This window comes from Python bivittatus, unplaced genomic scaffold (assembly GCF_059951505.1).
Source record: "Python bivittatus isolate LINGU-HERP-01145 unplaced genomic scaffold, Pbiv_v1 ctg000700_np1212, whole genome shotgun sequence".
Classification (NCBI taxonomy): Eukaryota; Metazoa; Chordata; class Lepidosauria; order Squamata; family Pythonidae; genus Python; species Python bivittatus.
This window is the reverse complement of record NW_028277098.1, coordinates 66,136,055-66,159,435: the sequence shown is the minus strand read 5'-3', so window position 1 is coordinate 66,159,435 and position 23,381 is coordinate 66,136,055. Positions and strand designations below refer to the sequence as shown.

Sequence of the window (23,381 nt, the reverse complement as noted above, 5' to 3'; positions counted from 1 at the left end):
TCTTCCGGCGTCATATCTTTTAGCCTTTTGACATCGTCCATGGGGTTTTCTTGGCAAGGATACTGGAGTGGGTTGCCATTTCCTTCTCCAGTGGACCACATTTTGTCAGAACTCTGTGTCATGACCTGTCCGTCTTGGGTGGCCCTGCATGGTATAGCTCATGGCTTCACTGAGTTACGCAAGCCCGTTCGCCACGAAAAGGCAGTGAGCCATGAAGGGACAATTACAGGTACGCTACTCTATTTAAATTGTCTGTCTAATTGCTCTCTTCTTCCTATAGTTCTCTATCCCATATTACAATTTAGAAAGAAAAGAAAAAAGGAAAGTATTGGTTTATTCTACACCATATCTTTGGTACTGGTATTTGGATTTATTGTTATCTGTGGAATTATTTTTAATGTAATGCCTTTTTTGGATGTTGTGCTCACCATTTTCTCTTTTGCTAGTTCTGCTAATCTTCCTGTGGCATGCTGAGAGCTGTTGTCTGCAAGGTGATTTGTTGAATCAAGATTCCGCAGAGAAAAAGTTGGCATCAGAGCATGAGTAATTGGAGTCTCAGCAAGCAGTACAAAAACAGGCACGCCCAGGATCTCTACCCATTTACTAAGCATTCTTGACACACCCAAGAATGGAGAAAATCCCCAAACAAGCCTTCAGACTTTTTAGGCCTAAGGACACACTTTATGATGTTTTTCCCTTTTTTCAAAAATCAAAGGTATATATCTTGTTTTTCATTTTAAGAATTAAGATCTCAATAAACGGGCGGCTGGTTCATATGTGCTAAATAATGGCTTGCTTAACCACCCTTAAATGGCAACATGATAAACCAAAATCAAAGAAACCACATTATGACTTTTAGCGTGTTGTGTGAATCCAAGTACTGTTGTAGTTGTATAGTCAGCAGCATCAGTAGGCGGTTCAAAGCACACAAGATGGCAGTCATGGCATTGCCATCTATACCCTGTCTGTTTTGTATGTACATTGGCATCATACACAGGTACAAAGGCAAGTGGCTTCAATCATGAGACCATGGCCATTATCCTGATTCTTTTGATACATACTCCTCTTCACCCCATAGTGTGCAGTTTTTAAAAGATAGTAAGGACTAATAAGTGAGAATAGTTCTTCCTGTGCACGAATTCACAACTTAGAGCTCAATTCATAAAAGCCAGAGACAAGATAAAACTCAACAGCGTTTTAGATAAAGCACTAAAGCTGATTATTCCTGTGTTTGTGAAGTTGATTTATACTTGTATCTCTTATGCAGTGTTGTCTTCTCTAACCAGCAGTCACTCTCTTTGGTCACAATTAGAACTAATGCATATGACCTACTAACCCTTTTCTGTGGGGATGTTATGGACTGGAGCTGAGGCTTCTGCCTGCATGACAAAGTAGGTGCTGTACCACTGTTATTGTCACTGATATTGAGAACACACTTATCATAATGGCATTACAAATTGGAGAAGACTCATTGCTGTTTATGTTCTATTGTACCCAACTCTGCATGGAATAGTTTCTAGTTCTTTCCAATAATTAAAAAAGTGGTTCTTTCAGAAGTGTCCATGGGGGTGCATCAGCAACATCAAAATGGCAGGTATGACCGGCTGATTGAAGCCCTGTCCTTTTAAAAATGAGTGGCATGCATTGCAGACACATACAAACAGTATAGTTGTGGTGTCATAATTGAAGCCCCATCCCTTTGTACTCACCATTTTGAAACTAGTGGCTGTTACTGCTAATGTTCCTGATAGACATCAACTGATTGGTCCTGTTCTGCAACTTGATGCCCTTAAAATTTGTTGGTCTTCTACTTCCCTAACTGATTGGTTAATTGGACCAATTCCCATAAAAGTCCATGCTTGTTAAAGGATGTGGGAGTTAGTTCAACACAGCTGGAAGACACCAAGTTGAATAAAGCTTGTTCTTTTTGTTTTCTGGAACTAGTGTGTCCATCTCTCCAATAGTGTCTTTTATCAGTAGTGGCATTATCCATGAAAGCCATAGACATGCAAACCTCAGTGTGGGAGATAGTATTTATATCTATACTTACACCTATAGGTATATCTGTATCTATACTTAGTTCCTATCCTAAAGGATGTGTGTGATTAAGCTATATAATATGCAGAAAATAGCAGTGTAATGGCTGTGTCCTACCCTCGCCCCCCTTTTATTTGACCATATCTATAGTTCTTTTCTTTGAACACTGCTTATATGGAGTTCTACTAATATATACATTTATTGTGTATATAGGTTTTTATTCCTGGATAACTGAAAGGTGTCCAGGTTATGAATTGCTTTCCTTGAGTATCCTTGTATGAAAACATTACATTCTCTTTTTCCTTTTTTTTTCCTGACTCTTTTGCTACCCATTTCACTAAGTGAAAAGATTTGTTTGGCTAATGGCTTTCTCCGCTGTGTGCAATGAAACAAAATCAAAAGTACACTCTCAAGAGTGTTTTCAAAGTGATTGTAATGTGTATTCTTGAATGTATAATCACAAAGATCTCTTTTTTCACACTGCAGTGAACTAACACAAGTTCATTGTCTAGGCAGTATAATGAATTCTACAGCAGATGGGTGTGTCTGTCTGAAAAGATCCTTGAATCACTCCTTATATCATTATTACTACACCCACAGGAATTTGCATCCCCAGGTAAGGTGTGTTTAAAACGGAGAGTGAAAGACTAGAGCTAAAGAAGCCAGGCAAGGAATTCCAGTTGACCCTTGCCTGAAAGAGGAGGAAAAAGACGGCATAGTGCAGGTATGTTCTATGTAGCACAATGTTAGGAACTGTAAATCATCCCCTCTAGCAAGCATTAGTGGCAAATTCATTCTGAATTTTAGCTGGGAGTTTATTGAGGGACTTCTAGCAGGCTACCGATTCATGGTTATAAGGATTTGGTAACAAAAACTAAACAATTTCATTTGTTTGGAATCATTTATCCTAGAAGACTTGCAGCTTTTGGGGAAGATAAAGGAGATGTTGTTACCCAGAGTGAAACAAATATTTTTAAAAAGCACTAAAAAGTAGGGATTAGAGCACATGCTGGGGGTATAGTTTTCAAAAGCTTCCTGCTTGTTTAGAAAGTTACATTTCAGTGTAATCTGCATGACTTGTTCTTATACCTTGCTTTATAAAATGGTGCTCCAAAGGTAAAAAAATAATCTCTGAATAATCAGATTTTTCAAAATCTGAATAGAAGCTTAGTACTGTTTGCTCCTTGGAAAGGACAGACCAAATCTTGGTTAGTGCTTAGTACTTTGCAGTTGATTAATGCTTTGGGGATGGTGAATACTTTGAAGAAAGTCTTATGTTTGTAAGAAGGTATTTTTTCCAAGAGATTTGAAACAAATGGGCAAGAGGTTAATGGAGAAAAAAATGTTAAGAGATAGAGGGCACATTTGAAAATAATGTTTTGGAATTGGTTTTTGTCTTTGACCAAGAAGACGGAAAGGTTATTATTTTTAATTTTTATGCCTTCAAGTCAGTGTTGACCCCTGGCAACTGTCTGGACTAGACTGTGTGGTTCTGGCCTAGTTTTGCATAGGATGTACATAAAAATAACACTCAGTAAAGCATGTGATTTTTCACTAGGCCATGGATCAGTCAACCGCCAGATTGCATCAAAACGTAATGGAGTGCCCAATTGATATAAGGGATTTATTCCTAGTTTTTTTCCTTATCTTTATCTTGATATCTGCACTGTTAGCAATAAATCATTCCAGGATACATTAGTTCTTATTTAAAAGAGGTATTAATGCAGACCATCTTTATATTGTAATGCAGCACCACAGTTTTTCAGTGAGCAGGCTATCTAATTCATTTCAAAGTAGGCAATGCCTTTGCCCAGTATATATTGTTTTTGCATGCAGAGTAGTCTTCTTTGGTGAAGGTAATGGAAACCATGATGGCTTGGGTAGTTCTGTGCAGAGTGACAGTGCAGGTAGTCCTCACTTAACAACATTTGTTCAGCAACTGTTGGAGATTACGATGATGCTGAAAAAATGGACATACGACCCATGCCCAAAGTTATGGCCATTGCAGTACCGCCCCCCCATGGTCACGTGATCAAAATCTGGGCACTTAGCAGCCTGCCCACACTTATGACCACAGGGGTGCTGCAACACCCCACACCCACCTATCTCCCCCCACCCCCATCTATGCCTTTTGGCCGCCCTGCAATGCTTTCCAAAGGATTGCAAGAATGGGACATGCAATTTGGAGAGGGAATGGGGCATGCGGTTTGGAGAAGGAATGGTGCGAGCAGCTTGGAAAATGGCATAGGAATCTCAGGAAGAAGGCCTAGCATGGCCAGCAGCTGCCTCACATACAATAGGGCCAGGCCAGGCACACCTTGTCAGCAGCAGGAGGAAAATGGTGAAGGTCAGCTGGGTGCAGCAGAGCCTGTGGAGAGCAGGGCAGTGGGGGGCAACTGGGGTTTGCACAATGGTGCTGGGGTGGCTGGCCCCAGTATGGGGCTTGAGATGGCATTTGTCAGTGGCAGCACCAGGGCTGGAGCTGAAGTTGAGGCCTGGGAGCGGTGGCAGCTGGCTGAGACTACTGAAGGCCCCGGGCCTCTACTTCAACCCCAGCCCCGGGGCTGCCACCAAGTGCCACTGTGCAGGGTGGCCAAAAAGGCATAGATGTGGGGGGAGATAGGCAGATGGGGGAGTTGCAGTGCCCCTGCAGTTGTAAGTGCTGCTGGGCTGGGCTGAGGTGGCTGAGGCTTTCCTAGGCATGGCAGCTTTGCACTGCGTGGGTGGGCTGGGCTGGGCTGGGCTGGGCTGGGCTGGGGCAGCTGAGGCTTCCAGGGGAGGCTGTGGCTTTGCACTGCACTGCAGCACCCCGCCAACTTGTGTGCAGCCTGCACCAGGCCTCCCAGGCCTTCCCCACCACCCTGCAGCATATGTGCGCTCCTTACCTGGGACCCCGTCTGCTGAATGACCTGTGATTCTCTTTTAACTATGGCAACCAGGAGTGCTGGGATTGTGGTCGCTAAGCAAAATGGTCACGTGATGTCTCACTTTACGACTGCTTCGCTTAGCGATGGAAATTCCACTCCCAATTGTGGTCATTAAGCAAGGACTATCTGTATGCATTTTATCCACTTCATCTGCTTCCTATCATACTAGGCTTTCACTTGCCAATAGAACCAGCCATAGAGTGAGATAATCATGATTTCATTCAGGTCATTCAACAGAAATGGCACTTTCTTGAGTTCTGAATGATATTCTGCTGGCCAAGTCCCAACACCTTATATTAGTGCTGATCTTTTGGGACCTGATGGCAGCATTTGATACATTTGACCAACAGATACTGCTGCCTAGGTTAAGGTCCCTGGCATCACTGGCCAAGCATTTGATTGGTTCAAGTCTTTTATGTCTCCCTGTTCTTTTGCAGTATTGCATGGAGTACAATTTTGTTTCCTCATTATACTCTTTCCTTAAATGCCCTGATTCATGACCAGGGTTCTCAGTGTCACTGTTATGCCAATGATAATTAGGTCTATTAGTATTTATGCAAATTCATGGCCAACCATGATGGAATGCCTCAGTAGTGTTTCATCTTCTATTTTTCATCAGTCCAAGAATATGAACAAAATAGAGTGTATTGTGTTTCCGCCTATTGTCCTTCCCATTTTTATTTTTATTTTTTTGGGTATTTCTCCCCATTTGTCTCTAAGCAGGGCTCCCAGATTGTTCTTCTGCTCACACTTTTGGGGTCTTGACTAATGATCAGCTGCCTTAGCACCTGTTTATTGATCTTACAATGAATTCATAGGATCTGGGGAGCAGGGTTGTCAGAGGAGACTGTGGCTTTATTGGTGTATGCTTTGGCTATTTTCATGCTTAGATTATCTGGTAGTCTCCTGGCAGTTGATCTCTATTCCTCTGTGTTTCCTCTGATCTTAATACAGAACAGCACTGTTTGAATTGTTCTGAATTTTTCACACTACTTCCATGTTTGGTTCCATCATGGGGTCTTCACTGGCTGCCTATTCAAGCAAAAGCCCATTCCAAATTACTGGTGTTTGTGTGGTAAGCCCTCCAGCAACAAACCCCCAGGAATCTGCTTGTATTTTCCCCTGCAACCCTGCTTATTCCTTATGTTCCTCTGGGCACAGTCTTCTTCTATCCCCAATTCCTTAGTCTTGGTCTCCAGGTGGCGGGCCTTTAGGGACCCAATTCTACAACTCTCAGATCAGTCCCTCCTTCCCTTGGTATCTGTGCAAATGCAAGTGCTTTTAAAAGGGATGTAGAGTCTTTTATTTGACCAGCTAGCTATTTTATCTAACTATAATTAAGACTTAGCTTTCATGTTACTTTGTTTTATATATATTATGGATGCATATGTGCTCTTCATAGAGCAAGAGCATACTTTTAACATTTATGGTTGTGTTTGTTTTAGTTATAAATATCGGTTTTACTAGTTGATTATTAAGCTGTAAACTAATTTTGTTGGACAGGATTTTGTAAATATTATATTTTCCTTTTTGATCTGTACCACACCTTGGTAAAGCATATAATAAATTATAATCCTTTCATTGGTCCTTTTTCTCTCTCCTTAGGAATTATGTTATAATTATGCAACAACAACAACATTGCAAAACAGTCCTAAGGAAGGGCTGATAATTTGCCATATCCATGTTATCACCTTTGGCACTAAATTTATGTTTTATATCCATTTAAGGTGACTCTTGAATGTTGTGAAACCCATCATTATGTGGATATTCCTTCTTCTAGGTAAGTGTTTTCTATGTATGCAAGTGAAAAACACCAAATGGAATTGATGAAGCAGACAGGGAAGGGATAAGGAGGTAGATCCAGGCAATAATTAACACCTCTTGTTAATGCTAGTTCACCTCAAGAGGGCTTCTTTGGAACTGCTTATACTGGATAATTATCACCCTATATCCAACTTCCCCTTTATGGAGAACATAGTGGGGTAATATAGTGAACACTGGAAGAAGCGGATTATCTCAAGGTTTGTATAAGTGCCCATATTGTATAAAATAACTGGGCTAACAACAACTGAACAAATAACAAAAGATTAAAAATTTAAAAACCCTTTCAAACCAACAAGTGCCATTACAATCCTATCACAGAGCCATAAATGCCATGCTACTGTCCCCTCCTGACCCAGCACCTGAGGGAAAAGCCAGGTCTTAAGGGCCTTCCAGAAGGTAAGGAGTGTAAGGGTCCTCTGCATCTCAGGAAGAACCTGTTCCACAAGGTGGGTGCAGATATGGAAAAGGCTCACTTCCTAGGTCCCACCAGATGACAATGTTTAAGAGAGGAAACCTGGAGTAAGCCCATCTTATCCAATCTAGTGGGACTGGTAGATGTCCTCAGGAAGCTGTGGTCCCACAGGTTAACCTGGTTGCATGTCATATGTTTTTAGCAATTATGTGTACTCTGTCACAATAAAGGACGTTTTATTAAAGAATAGTTCTAGTTCACAGATCGAAATGATTTCTTTTGTGCTTTCTAGATCTGTGTGTCTTTTGCACTATTTTCTCAAAAGGGCATTTGTTGAATTAATGAAATAATGGTGCATATTGCTATTATCTGTAATAGGAGAAAGCTAGGTCATTTGTTGGATGGGTGAATAATATTTAGCATGTCTTTACTGCTTTTACATCTTTATTAAATTGTTTAACATACATGGCTTTTCTAATCTTTATGACAGTGCTATAAGGTAAAGCCATAGAATTATCCACACATTGCAATTTAGCAAGTTAAGGCTAACAGTAGGAAGCTCCACAGGGTTCTTACTTCTAATCTGATACAGATATAGAATTGTAGTCTGAATGACTTTCTTATGGCTATTTAATAGCTGGTTTATTGCAGAAGTGAAATTCAAAGCAGAATTCCTTAGACAGTCACTTAACAATTATACTTGAGTAGCTATTGTTATTTTGTATTACTTCTTTGAAGCTGCTCAACACAGAAGCTTCACTTGCCACACAAAGTGCAGCTTTTCTATCCCTTTTTCTCTTAATGAACACTATTATTAAAGTCCATTCTGCATTTCTTTCTAGCTTTCCCACACCTCCTGGCTGCACGAAGTACCTGTCTGCATGGGGCCTGCTACCCACCTGTGCATGATCTTCTTATAGGAAGAATCCATCATTTAAAGGCCTCCTCCACCTGTGGACTTACCCAACCTGAAACTTCCTGTACTCCATACGGTGACGTACGTATAGCCCACGTATTGTTATTCATTCAAAAAGGACATATCTTTCATAACTCAGTGGCACCAGCTTTGTGATTGCCATTAAGCAGATCAGAGACTAGGTGTCCGACTATGCAATCACAAAGAATCAAACACAGACAAATACTCACCATATCAGCCTATCTCTACAGATAACTTGTGCTTCTTCCAAGGACATTCCTGTAATCGTTTTGATCTCATTCATCTATTTTATCTATGATTTTCCAATTCTTCTACTATCGTCATATTTGGGTTCATAAATTATTATTTGTCTTGGTTATGCAAACTCAACTGTTGTGGTTTATGACTTCAGCATGTAATGGAGTTTTAGGGAGACTGTGCTTAATCAAACCATAGTTAGCACAATATGTGAACTTTCAGTATGATCTTGGGCACTGAATATATATAATAATTGAGTCAACATGATTGCTGTGGTGAGTTAAGAACATAATTTTTCCCCAACTTCTCTGAATAAGATATTCCCAAAGTCAGCATTTTAAAGTAAAGTTATTATGTCCACTATGTTTTCAAAGCAGGAGATAAATTTGGGAGCCCACCTAAATTCAGTGGGTTTTAATTCCTTGTTTTGGGTATCCCAACAGGTTATTCTCTCTGCCCTCAACAAGGAAGGAAGGAAGGAAGGAAGGAAGGAAGGAAGGAAGGAAGGAAGGAAGGAAGGAAGGAAGGAAGGAAGGAAGGAAGGAAGGAAGGAAGGAAGGAAGGAAGGAAGGAAGGAAGGAAGGAAGGAAGGAAGGAAGGAAGGAAGGAAGGAAGGAAGGAAGGGGTATGAATTTCTGTAAAGGTTTTCCAAATAAACAAGAGGTATCTGGTAGCATGTTTTCAGACTAACAAATAAGTTAGAGCTTATGCTTTTTAATAAAAGTTGTTATTCTGAAAATATGCTACCAGACTGCTCTTGATTTTTGGCTACAATAGACTAACATGACCCTTCCCCTACAAGGACTTTATGGGATCATTATCCTTTTCTTACACATGTTTTAAGAAATGGAAGAACTTCAGGCTGTTCTTCTTGCCCTTCTGTTCCATTTTGAAATTCCAGGTTAAGACATTTCCTGCCTTTAGCAAATTTCAGATTATATCTTTCCCACATACAACACTCTGAGTAAGTGCTGGTGCACCAGAGACCAATTGGGGCGGTCACTGGCAGGTAGCTCTATTCTGTGTATCGGTAAAACCCTAATGTCCAGAGCAACTTTGCGTTGTGTGGGTGTGGAAACCATGTGAAAGAAAAAAGCAGAAGCGGGCACTTCTAAGCACAAAGAAGAATGGTTTAAAACAGGGGGCAGAACCTGTGGCACTCTACCAGCTGCTGAAACATTGCTTCTCTCTGCATTGGCTGCATTGGCTGGGGCTACTTGGAGCTGTAGTTGAAAAACAGAGTAGCAGGGTGAAATCAGGTTAGGATTTGGATAGAAGGTCGCCAGGAAAACCTTGGCCATCAGCAAGGTTGAAAGCAGTGCAAACACCTCCTGCATTTTTGCCAAATGTGCCCAGGACTCAAGCTTGACTGCCAGGAGGCTTAGTATTTTAACTAATACTGCTCCTAAGGTTCACATCTTTTTTTCTGGAAAAAAACCTGTGGCTTTATTATGACACATCAGAAATTATTCTACTGAAAGTAGTATTATCTTTCTGCAGGGAAAAAATGCCCCTGTTGAATCTCTTCATGTGGAATGGCTCTTAAGCCACAAAAGCTCTGTTAGGAAAAAAATAAAAATAAAAATATCCCCTCCACTTCAATTTTATGAGTATCTGTACAGCAGTTTAAAAGTTAAAAAAATTTTTTTTTTCTAAAATCCAGACCTTTGGTGTTTTTAAAGTTCCAGAACATCTGGTTGCCATTCATTTTCCAATAAATAGATGTTAAGTGGGTGTACATGTTCAGGCCTAAGTAGGTAGAGGAGGAAAGTGACCTAGGAACATACTTTGAGTTTGTATAAGTTCCTCTACTATGTGTAGAACATTAAATGAGAATCAGAGTTTTCATAAGTATTTATGAGCCAAGGTTACCTGCATGACCTGTCTCAATATATCTATTTTTATTATCATTGGATCACAGGAGAAGGGGAAATTAATATTGCTATTTCCATTAACACCCCTCCCCTCATCTCTCATTAAATACTAGAGTGAGGAAAGTGAGAAATCCTGCACCTGCACAGCATGGAAATCCATGGAAAGTATGGTATTTGAACAGGCCCTTTCATATTGGCACTCATATGCTGCACTTCCTTTCACCACAAGTAGTTCTGTTTGGAAAAACTGAGAGCCTTAATCTCAGTCTGGTGAAAAATCTACTTATTCGGGAGCCATTTCTTTCTTCTGCACTGTTCCCTATTAACCAAATATTCCTAATGTTGATTGCAATGAAAGGGAACAGGTTCTGATTTGATCGCCATACAAATTTAGTTAGCAGTTGGGCAAACATTGTGGCTGGTAAGGCTATTTCTTTCTAGATCCTAGCTTGTGAGATCTAAACTAAAAACCAATAAAAAAGTGGAAAGTGGGGTCGCAACATGTTTCAAACAAGGTCTAAGTCAAATAAAATTTTGGTGGCGAAGAAGGCATACCTCTAGGGGTCTGTATGCATAGAAATCCTTTCATGAAGCAGAACCTCCATGGCTTTCAAGGAGCATCATTAAAAGAAATCGCTGGTGTGGTATTTAAACTGGCCTTGAGAAAGAATTTTGGGAATAGCATGCATATCAGTACTCCATGTTAACTGTAGCCATACACAACACACTTACAAATTAGACTCCCTGCTTGTCCATAAAGGGATTTCAGAAAGTTGGAAAAGCACTCCTTCCCTTCCTTTTTAATTGCCCTGACCACTAATAAGTAGGTTAAAGGGTGACTGATCTGTGTTACAGTTTCAGTAGCTCATCATTACACCGATATTTACTGCTAAGACTGACTCATAATTTCATGGTATGAGTACTACTGATTAAAGGCTTCATCAGTAGACATTATAAGGTTTTTCCTCCCTTCCTTGAAGCATATTAATTTTAAATGGGCTAGAACCTATTATTCAACATACTGATTTGGACTTCAGAGAATGGTATTTAAAAGGGTTTTTCAAACCAGCTTATGCAGTTCCATTTTAAGAATGCTTCATGTACTAAGGTTTGATAACAATCTGTACTCATAAAAATAAATGTTTACCATAATATTATAAGCCTAGAATTAAATAATTGGTTCAAATCAAAATATAGGAAATTATTTCTCAAGTCTTCATGGGCAAACACATACTGTAGATATTTATTGCTCTTTAGTCTTTATTGTCTTGTTATGATAGTCAAGTCAAAATATCAGTGGGCCAGAAGCTACAAATGGCAGAAGTTTTCTGCTAAGCTTTCTAGTGGGTGGGTGCAGTCCTCATGCCCCAATTTTGTACTGTCCAGGTCTCCAAGAAAGTAAATAAAGAGATTGCACTAAAAAAACCCTCATATGCATTAAGTTAGGCTTTGGTTCAATGCAATCCCAGTAGAAGGGACTTTTGTGTGTGCACATGCATGTTCAGACAATATTTTAATTTTTAAAACAAAAGCAAACACAACCTCCCCACCTAAGAGAAAATGAGCTGAACATTTCTGTCCTGCTTCCTGTGATCATTTGTCATTGTCTTGCCTCTTGGAAAAAAGTGGATCCTACTCACCACTTGCATAGCTTCTCTATCCCTCCTGATGTTTTTGCCTCTCTCTTTTCCTTCACAGCATAGATCATCTTTTGGCTGTCACCTCTGCAAAGTTTCTAAATTCCCCTTTTTTTCTGATTTGTGAACAGTTCCATCATGCCTAGTTTCTTTTCTCTTCCATTCATTGCTTATCTTTCTTTTAAACTCTGTATTTCACTCCAATTTATCCTTTTGTTTGCTTTCCCTTCACTTACCTGCATTGCAGGGTTTCAGGGTTAAACCAGATAAGACAACACAGATCTTTGATTAAATATTGAGCCTCTTTAATTTTTGCAGAAAGGAAATGGAGTGAGGAGAGAACTCTGAAACAGAAATACTGTTGAGTGACTTTTTTCAGGCCAAGCATATTGACAAAATTCTATAGACCACCCAACTTAGAATTTTCTGGCTTTTAAAAAGTACTTTTCTGATTTCACATTTTTAAGAGACAGAAACATATTTTAGGGGGTTTCAAGACTTAGGGGGTATATATTAGGGAAATCTCCCCTAGAGGACCATAGAGGTGAGACATTTTGTTTCTAGCATTGCTTTAAGATTTGTCTGAAAAGCAGAAATGTAGAGGGGAAATGTTCCTTTCCATGTGAAGAAATTAACTTGCTATACCAGAGGTCCCCTTCATGGATCACTGCCTTGTCGTGGCGAAGGGGCTTGCGTAACTCAGTGAAGCCATGAGCTATACCGTGCAGGGCCACCCAAGACGGACAGGTCATGACAGAGAGTTCTGACAAAATGTGGTCCACTGGAGAAGGAAATGGCAACCCACTCCAGTATCCTTGCCAAGAAAACCCCATGGACAATGTTAAAAGGCTAAAAGATATGACGCCGGAAGATGAGCCCCTCAGGTCGGAAGGTGTCCAATATGCTACTGGGGAAGAGCGGAGGGCAATTCCAAGTAGCTCCAGAAAGAGTGAAGCGGCTGGGCCAAAGCCGAAAGGACGTTCAGCTGTGGATGTATCTGGAAGCGAAAAGAAGGTCCGATGCTGCAAAGAACAATATTGTATAGGTACCTGGAATGTAAGATCTATGAACCAAGGCAAGCTGGATGTGGTCAAGCATGAGATGACAAGACTGAACATCGACATCTTGGGAATCAGCGAACTGAAATGGACGGGAATGGGTGAATTTAATTCGGGTGACCATTATATCTACTACTGTGGGCAAGAAACCCTTAGAAGAAATGGAGTTGCAATCATAGTCAATAAGAGAGTCAGAAAAGCAGTAATGGGGTACAACCTCAAAAACGACAGAATGATCTCAGTGCGTATCCAAGGCAAACCATTCAATATCACAGTCATCCAAGTCTATGCCCCAACCACTGATGCTGAAGAAGCTGAGGTTGACCGCTTCTATGAAGACCTACAACATCTTCTAGAACTAGCACCAAAAAGATGTCCTTTTCATCATAGGGGATTGGAATGCTAAAGTAGGAAGTCAAGGAGTAATCGGAATAACAGGCAAGTTTGGCCTTGGAGTACAAAATGAAGCAGGGCAAAGGCTAATAGAGTTCTGTCAAGAGAACAAGCTAGTCATAGCAAACACTCTTTTCCAACAACACAAGAGACGACTCTACACATGGACATCACCAGATGGTCAATACCGAAACCAGATTGATTACATACTTTGCAGCCAAAGATGGAGAAGCTCTATACAGACAGCAAAAACAAGACCAGGAGCTGACTGTGGCTCAGATCATGAGCTTCTTACTGCAAAATTTAGGCTTAAATTGAAGAATGTAGGGAAAACCACTAGACCACTCAGGTATGACTTAGATCATATTCCTTGTGAGTACACAGTGAAGGTGATGAATAGATTTAGAGGATTAGATTTGGTAGACAGAGTGCCTGAAGAACTATGGACGGAGGTCCGTAACATTGTACAGGAGGCAGCAACTAAAACCATCCCAAAGAAAAAGAAATGCAAGAAAGCAAAATGGCTGTCTGATGAGGCTTTACAAATAGCTGTGGAAAGAAGGAATGCGAAAAGCAAGGGTGAAAGGGAAAGATATAAGCAACTGAATGCAGATTTCCAGAGAATAGCAAGGAGAGATAAGAAAGCCTTCTTAAATGAACAATGCAAAGAAATTGAGGAAAACAATAGAATGGGGAAGACTAGAGATCTCTTCAAGAAAATTGGAGATATGAAAGGAACGTTTAGTGCAAAGATGGGCATGATAAAGGACAAAAAAACAGGGACCTAACAGAAGCAGAAGAGATTAAGAAGAGGTGGCAAGAATACACAGAAGAACTATACAAGAAAGATCTTAATGTCCCTGATGTCCACGCTGGTGTGATCGCTGACCTTGAGCCAGACCTCCTAGAGAGTGAAGTCAAGTGGGCCTTAGGAAGCGTTGCTAACAACAAAGCTAGTGGAGATGACAGTATTCCAGCTGAGTTATTTAAAATACTAAAAGACGATGGTGTTAAAGTGCTGCACTCAATATGCCAGCAAGTTTGGAAAACGCAACAGTGGCCACGGGATTGGAAAAGGTCAGTTTACGTTCCAATTCCAAAGAAGGGCAATGCCAAAGAATGCTCAAACTATCGCATAATTGCACTCATTTCACATGCTAGCAAGGTTATGCTCAAAATCCTACAAGCTAGGCTTCAGCAATACATGAACCGAGAACTACCGGATGTACAAGCTGGGTTTCGAAGAGGCAGAGGAACTAGAGATCAAATCGCCAACATTCGCTGGATCATGGAGAAAGCACGAGAGTTCCAGAAAAATATCTACTTCTGCTTCATTGACTATGCAAAAGCTTTTGATTGTGTGGATCACAACAAACTGTGGCAAATTCTTAAAGAGATGGGAGTACCAGACCACCTTACCTGTCTCCTGAGAAATCTGTATGCAGGCCAAGAAGCAACAGTTAGAACCAGTCACGGAACAACCGATTGGTTCAAAATAGGGAAAGGTGTACGACAAGGCTGTATACTGTCACCCTGCTTATTTAACCTATATGCAGAGTACATCATGAGAAATGCCAGGCTGGAAGAATCACAAGCCGGAATTAAGATTGCAGGGAGAATCATCAACAACCTCAGATATGCAGACGATACCACCCTAATGGCAGAAAGTGAAGAAGAACTAAAGAGCCTCTTGATGAGGGTGAAAGAGGAGAGTGCGAAAGCTGGTTTGAAACTCAACATTAAAAAAACTAAGATCATGGCATCTGGACCCATCAATTCCTGGCAAATAGAAGGGGTAGAAATGGAAGCAGTAACAGACTTCATTTATTTGGGCTCCAAGATCACCGCAGATGGAGACTGCAGCCATGAAATTAAAAGACGCTTGCTCCTTGGGAGGAAAGCTATGGCAAGCCTAGATAGCATATTAAAAAGCAGAGACGTCACCTTGCCGACAAAGATCCGCATAGTCAAAGCTATGGTTTTTCCAGTAGTAATGTATGGCTGTGAGAGCTGGACCATAAAGAAGGCGGAGCGCCGAAGAATTGATGCCTTTGAACTGTGGTGCTGGAGAAGACTCTTGAGAGTCCCCTGGACTGCTAGGAGGTCAAACCAGTCAATCTTAAAGGAAATCAACCCTGATTGCTCATTGGAAGGATCGATAATGAAGCTCAAGCTCAGATACTTTGGTCACCTAATGCGAAGAGAGGACTCTTTGGAAAAGACCCTGATGCTGGGAAAGATTGAAGGCAAAAGGAGAAGAGGACGGCAGAGGATGAGATGGTTAGATAGCATCACTGAAGCAATGAGCATGAAACTGAGCAAACTCAGGGAGGCAGTGAAGGACCGGAAGGCCTGGCGCAGTATGGTTCATGGGGTCACGGAGAGTCGGACACGACTTAACGACTAAACAACAACAACCAGAGGTGCAAAAAGTGTGGCCCACAGATTGCATCTGGCTCTACAACATGTCTTTTGTAGCCCTCAGGGATCTTTCAGGGTGAATGTGGGAGGGTTTCTCTGTTTTTGGAGGTTTGAGAGGTTTTAAATGGCATGCAAGTGACTTAAGCCTTGAAGGTGTTTAAGTCACATATTTTACTCCTTAAAATGGAAATTCCCTCCCCAAATGGATCATGGTCTTGCTCTCAAAATGCCATGCAAAGCAAGGTGTGACCCATGCCCTGGTAGAAACTTTGAAAGAGAGGGTAGCCCCAGTCCCTAGTTCTTTACTATAATTGTGTGTGTGCGTGCCTTCAAGTCAGTCTTACTGCATAAACAAGTCCCTGCAGTTTTCTTAGCAAGATTTTTGGAAGTGGTTTGTCATTGCCTTCTTCCTCCAAATGACTGTCCTAAAGACACCCCAGCTGTCTCGTGCCTAAGACAGGACTAGAACTCACAGTTTCCCAGTTTCTAGCCTGGTGCTTTTAACCACTACGCCAAACTGACTCTCTTGCTAAGAATATAACCAGTTAGTGTCTTCATGTTGGAGTTCAAAGGAACCATTTCTAAAAAGGTGCAGTGAACGAATGAACTTAATGTCCATCATTATTTTCTAAATGGAGCTTGTCTTCCTTGTTTCTTTTCCAGATATAGTTCAGTATTTAAAATGTGGCTCTTACACTGCTTCCCTCTAAAATGTGCACATACTTTAGAGCAGGTGTGGGAACCTCTGGCATTCCAGGTGCTGCTGAAATGCAGCTGCCCACAGCCGTAGCCTGTGCAGCAAAAGATGCTGGGAGTTGTATGGGCAGAGGACCACAGGTTCCAAGCTTTTGCTTTACATCATGGGAAGGAAGGCAGCCTGCAGACCATGAGTGGTCTGTGCCCGGTAATCTGCTTCACCTCTCCCAAATGGGCTTGGTTGTGCCCTCAGCAAAGAACAGCAAAAATTTATGAGCTAGATAATTTATGTTTCTTTCCATTGCTCCTCACTGAACTTTTGTAATGGAAACCAGAAGCTGATGCAGAGTAACTGCAAATACATTTCATAATACTTTGAATATAATTCTGGATGGATTTGAGGGACAGCCCCCTGGTGTCCATTTTCGCTCTTTTCCTACTTTGCCTTTCTCTTTTATTGCTGAGTAGCTTATTGAGCCAATACTGTGATTTCGAAGTGAGACTTGTTTTATATTCTTTCATCCCCACCCAATTCTTCTCTACGCTGCAAGCTTCCAGGCATTATTTTATGAAGCTATGTATACATTCCTATTTTTGATGCCAAACTGTGAAAAATTTTAAACTCCCTTTTTTTGGTTGCTGGGTTTTTGGTTTTGTTTTGTTTTTTTGCAACCTCTGCACAGGCTATGAGAGGAGGGGCCATGCTTGCTTGCTTTCCTCCCATTTTGCCCTGTCGGCCAGCACGTGCTGTCTAAGTCTAGTGCCAATCCAAGAAGTGTCCCAAAGTGTATGTTTTGTGTCCCAGAGCATTTTGCAATCCTGGTAAGTTCCTTGCTGATGGAAACTCTCCAATATTCTGCCTCTGTTTTGGCTGCGTTTACTTCTAAACTTTATACTTTGTACCCCCACAGTGGAAGCTTGTTGGAGAGGTCTAGGCAAAGTGTTTGTCTATCCTGTATAATGCAATATATAAAAAGTGGACATTAGTACTGATGATTTATTGGGAAATGCTTTATATTAAATCTTTGCTTGCTGGAAGATAAAGCCTACCTATGTTGAATAAATACATATAAAATGGAGAATGTGAGTTTTCAGTAGGATTAGGGCAGATTACCTGAATTTAGCTGCTTTAATATAGTCAGGAATTCAACAGAAGTCTTTTAAAGAACATAACAGTCTTTGAGCAACCAGAAATTGAAGTCTTCCAGTGAATAGGTTTATGCATTTGTATTTCATATATGGAAGTATATATTCAGCTTTTTACCTGAGTTTTCCAAATTGCTAAAAAAGATGATTAAATCACTCAAATATCCCATTAAAACAGAGACCTCAAGTTCATACAGAATACAGTAAAAGAGAAACAACAAATTGAGTAGTCATAAGGATAAGATGATTTGCTCTGAGGCACGTATTCCTGAAGGGAGCATTCATAAAAACTCTGTACAGTTCTGTACAGTTTCTGAGCAAAGAAAAGGCCCATCAAGTCCAAAATGCTGTTCCCCTGGTGGCCAAGCAGATGCCCAGGAGAAGCCCACAAGCAGTACCGAGTGTAATTATACCTTCTCACTTATGCTTCTGAGCAACTAGTGTTTAGATACATTCTTTTTCCAGAACTGGTGGTAATATAGGGCTATCAAACTTGGTAGCCATTGGTAATAATATAATTTATAAATTTGTCTGCACCCCTTTTAAAGTTTGTAACTTCAATCCCATGGCATGCTTAGCTGGGCTTATAGTTTACCAAGAATTCTGGGTTCTGATTTGGGGGAAGTGGATGGGACAGAAACATCTCTACGTTCTCTATGTCATGCATAATTTTATGCACCATTTAAAATGTTCCTACTCACCCCTTATTTAACACTTTTTAAGCTAAAAGGTCGCAGTGGTTAGTCTTTCTTTATGGTAGAGTTCTTGTCATGGTTGACCTTTTTTCTGTTTTTCATTTTATAATATGCTTTATAATATAATATTTTTATTTATTTATTGTTTATTTATTATTAAATTTGTATGCAAATTTGTATGCATATAAATTTAATAATAAATAAAAATAAATAAATATGCTTTATAATATAATATGGTTTTGTGACTAAAGCTACACAGCACATAGAATGTTCTTGTACCATCATTAATGTCAGTCTTCTCACTCCTAATGTAGTTTGCCTTTTTCATAGATGATCCATTGTGCTCATGCTTTCAGTCAGCCAAAAATTTTCTTTTCTGGCTGATCAGTGCAAACTCAGATACCATCGATCAATAAACTTTCCTCACCCCCTAGTTTAGGTTCAGCTATTGAAAATAACTTTTCTTGTGGTTGTTACCTGTCTAATTCTCTATAGCAGGATGACCCAAATAAGCTATGCCAAGGCAAGTCCGAATCCATTGGCAAGTATCTATTACAAGTACTACACGATGCTTCAAGGCAGATGTGCAGAAAATTGGAATAAATTTATTTTTACCATACCGTTTATTTAACGATCTCAGTGCAGTTCTCCAACCACTGTTTTATTTTCAAAATAATCCTGTTAGACTAAGAGATAGTGATGGCCCCAAGGCTAACACTACATAATACCACAATGTTTTTTAGGCTGAGGACCAGAGGCACAGGAGTTCTACTTGGAAAAAAGTTGCAACTCTAGGAGCAGATTAATTTACTGACCTGGTCTGTACCAAATTAACATCTACTTCTGGTGTCTCACATTCCATACTGTAATAATGACTCTGTGATTAAATATAATAGGGTGTCATATTCCCTGTGACTAGAAGAGTGGTGAAAGATTGAACTATTTAGATATGGTGACTTTTTGGATCTTTTCAGGTTCCCTGAAAAGAAGGGTGATAGGCTAACTAAAAATACTCTATTTTCATCTTAGTGTGAAGTGTTTCTCAGCATACTAGTGATTAAGTAGATAATCTTGGAGATTAATGCAAAAACTCAGTACTGTAACTTTCTCAGTGTTTATAGAATGAAAGGCCTTGAATATTAAGACATTGTTTGCCTTAGGTCAAGGCTATTGGCTCTCCTGATTATCTTGCAAAGACCAATTAGCACATGATAATCACAAAGGGTGAGAAGATGTGAGAACTACATATATACCATGGGCACAAAATGAAGAAATTTCAGGTAGTGCCTTGATACACCTCATCTATTACTCAAATGACCTTTCTCCCTACTGAGTTAACCTTCTGTCCTCAGCTTGGCAGAAAATTGTTTGTACACAATTTGCTATCTCTGTTGCTAATCCCTGTCCTACCTCTACTGCATCTGACCTGAATGGTGTTGCCCTGTATCCTTCCCTATGAGCAATGTGATTGGTTTACTCCTTTACTCCCCTGGCTCTGCTACTTCCTCCTTTCAGAATGATACCAGCCAGCCAGGGAAACACCCACCGATCAGAGCACTACAGCAGGAATGGAGTCTGTCTCATTTCAGGCTTCTGCCTATTTTTCTGTAGGCTTGTTTGTTTTTCTTTCCTTCCATACCCCCTCAATTTAAAATAATGGGATGTGAAGAAACAAACAGGAAGACCCTTGGGCAGAAAACCCCAAGGAGAGAGAGGCCCTGCCATGACTGGGCAACTATCTAGGCCCTGCAAAGTGAGAGAACTCAAGCTGAGTAGCTGCTGGGCAATCTCTCTCTTCGCAGGGAGACCAGGATGGGTGGGGAGTGACTGAAAAGGAGTGGCAAATGCAGGGAAGGTGACAAATAAGCACAACTGTAATTGGAGTCAAAGAGAGATGACCAGTCTGAAAGAATTTCAGGAAATAAAGTGCTAATGGAAGGGGCAAAGGGTAGAAGATAAATGGGCGAGGTGGAGGCTGGCTAGTGAACAGAGAGGAGGAGATGTGTCTTTGCCTTCCAATACTCCCAAAATGCATCTCTGGTCACACCCACTTTTTGTTACCTGGCATTGCCTCCGTGGTAATGGGTGGTGAAACATTATATATTTTATACACCTTGAAGCTATGGTGGGATAATCTTGACTTAAGGCAGAAAATATTACTTTATACTTGCACATACAATGACTTAAGCCTGTCTCACTTGTGGGCCTGAGACAGACATTTGTGCAGTCTGGACATGATTGTGCTATAGAATGTAGTGGAACAAACATGTTTAAAGCATAAGACTGGACAAGGCTATTATTAATCATAAAATGTGGAGGAATATGCAGTTTTCAAGGCAGGTAGGACTATGTTTTAATTATCAAGCAATTGATCATGTCTGTCCTTTTTTTGACATGCTTTCTTAGAAAGGCAGTATGATATACTGGTAGATTATCAGCCTAGGTCTGGAAAGATAACAGTTTAACTTGTAGTGATTTCATGGGCTGAACCAAGCACTTTTCTTGGCAACAATTCAGAAGTGGTTTACCATTGCCTTCAGCTGGGATTTTTACTTCCCATTCCAGTGTAAATTCCTGGGATTCCCTGGTGATCTCCTACCCAAGTACTGACCAGTTCCAACCCTGCTTAATAGCTTCCAAGCCTAGATAAGGTCAGTGAGATGCTGCCACCTGTGAAACCTAAGTTTAAATCCTCACATAGCTATAAATCTACTGGTGCTGGCTGGAAAACAGCTCTCTGATGTTATTTTTAACATATGAAGAACCATATATGGAAGCAAGTCTGCAGGGAAAACAGATCCAGAATGGCTGAATAAAACCGACTTTTCATTGTAGCAGAACAAAGTGATTGGCCATTGGCAGTTTCATAGCCAATGTATATGATATTTTAAAAATCCTAACGTGTTTGCATGCTCACATTTATTTCTTTATTTATATGTTACATGTATATAGCCGCCTGTCTCATACAAAGCGACTCATTTTAAAAAAAAAAGCAACAGATTGCCATTTTTAAAACAGTAGGCATGACTGTGTAACTACTGTGCCTCCAGCTGGCAAAAAACAAAACAAAACAAAACCTGTCAATCTATCAGAAATCTCCAGTGACTTGTCTATAAATGTACATCTATCTACTGCACACAATCTAGTCTTGGATTGAGCAAAGAATTCTGAAACATTATCCCCTTTATTTTCACAGTGATCCTGGGTTGTAGATTATTATTTCATTTTTCTGATAGGGAACTGAGATCTGCACAGAGCAATTTTCCTAGTGCCACTGAAAAGTCACTGACATGTAGAAAATGGTGCCAATTGCTGTACTTAGGAGCACAGAATCAAGATGTCCATATTAACTTTGCACTTGGGCATTCCTTGTTTGTATAGATTTTGAAAAAAACATGCTTTAATTGCACAGCTCCAATTTTTAGCTTTCTGGTTACTTCATCTGTTAAGACTATTATCTGCCACAGAAACTTATAATCTTCAGGTATATGTCATTGACTGAAAAAATTACATACTATTTTCTACTATAGTATAATGTATCATTCTTAGGTACTGTGGTTTCTTTATCTTCTTGATAAGCAGATTTTTGTTGGAATTTTTTTATAGGCAGCAAAACTGTTTAGTGAATGCATCTTAGAGCCAACCCACATGTTTATAAAGGAGAGGTATGAAAATTGTTGCTTTATCAAATTCAAGTGGCACCACTGAAACTGTACATTTTTAGTTCTCCAAAGATTTGTTTTGTATATAAAAGCAAATACATGGGCTTCTTTGGAGAACTGATGGGATGCACATATGATTAATGAGCACCACAGTGACTATCAAGTTGTAGCAGAAGGATGGAAACAAACTGACCTTAATCAAGCAGAATAGCTGTATAAAAGAAATTATGTCAGTAGCAATTTAAATGTCTGTAAACCACTATTCCCCAGCTGGTTTTGTTGGGCTGTCTTGATGTGTTGAAATACCATTTCCAGAATTCATTTGGATTGGCCGTTCTTACAACCAGGAATATGGTCAAGAAATTGTGCACCTCAGCAAAGTGATTTTCAAAATTCATCTGGGCTGGCCCTATCATTAAGCAGAACGACATAGTCAGGGGATGGCTGGGCAAGTTTTAGCAACTAGATTGCTGCTTTCAGGTGTAGCAGAGAAGATTTTCCTTGTTAACATTCCAGTCAATTTTTGTAAATGAAAAGTGAGAGGGCATTTCCGTGTTCTCTGCCTCAGATACCAAAGTGTCTGGAATTGGTCCTGAAGTTCATGTTACTATGCTTGATGAACAAAAAATTACTGTATGTATTATGTGAATCAAACTCCTTAGATTTTGCACATCAGTTTGCCTTTTATGTGTACTTTGTGCTTGCTGTTAGTATTCTGCTATCCTCAAATGCTCCTTTCAAATTAGTGTTTTGTTGTAGGCATATGCTATTAACTTTATTATAAGATCAAAGTATCAATCTGTGTTCTAGGAGGGAAAACAGTACACTGAAGGTATCATGCTGATTTAAACAGCAAAGTCCATTGCTCTTTCCTCTTTTTAAAATGTCAGCCTGTAAATCATATACTGAATCTGAACCCTGATGGGACCAATTCTTGCTACAGTTTCTATGATTGTGCCATTTATAGCTATGATCCACCTCAACATTTCTTAAGGTACTTGAGTCAAACTGGGAACATGCCATGCACATTTTTGTGCAGACTGCAAAATACATTTGCAAATACCTCCATGCTGACCCAGCATCACATAAATTAAAAGAATTTTAACAAGTAAAGCTTAAAATTATTGACATTCCATATTCCCTTATGTCCCTAGGATGATCTGGAATTCAGAGATATATCATTGTATTATACTTAGATGTGAGATTGCTCAAGATGGGTTGTTTTCTGTTACTCAATCATCTACTTTAGGTTAGATATTTTTGTTATAGCCCCCTAGACTCATCACACTTGCTGTTTTTTTCAAAAAGCAAACTGAATAATAAGGCAGGGCTGGATCACAGACTATGAATGGGGTATGAGTATGGCCACAACTCCTTGAAGTCCACCAAGCTCTCTGCCCCACCCGCTGTTATGTTTTTTAGATA

At 40.1% G+C, this 23,381-nt stretch overlaps 1 protein-coding gene across 1 annotated transcript in view; it reads left to right on the top strand.

Annotated features, from left to right (window-relative positions):
- Positions 1-433: 433 nt before the first annotated feature.
- The window catches only part of LAMB3 (laminin subunit beta 3), a 79,064-nt gene continuing 56,116 nt past the window's right edge, over positions 434-23,381 (top strand). Inside the window, exons 1-4 of the mRNA XM_088153320.1 lie at positions 434-715; positions 2,638-2,761; positions 6,692-6,744; positions 8,043-8,197. Of these exons, the coding sequence (XP_088009446.1) occupies positions 6,723-6,744; positions 8,043-8,197 (177 nt within the window). The 5' untranslated portion in view covers positions 434-715; positions 2,638-2,761; positions 6,692-6,722. The remainder of the gene's footprint in view (positions 716-2,637; positions 2,762-6,691; positions 6,745-8,042; positions 8,198-23,381) is intronic.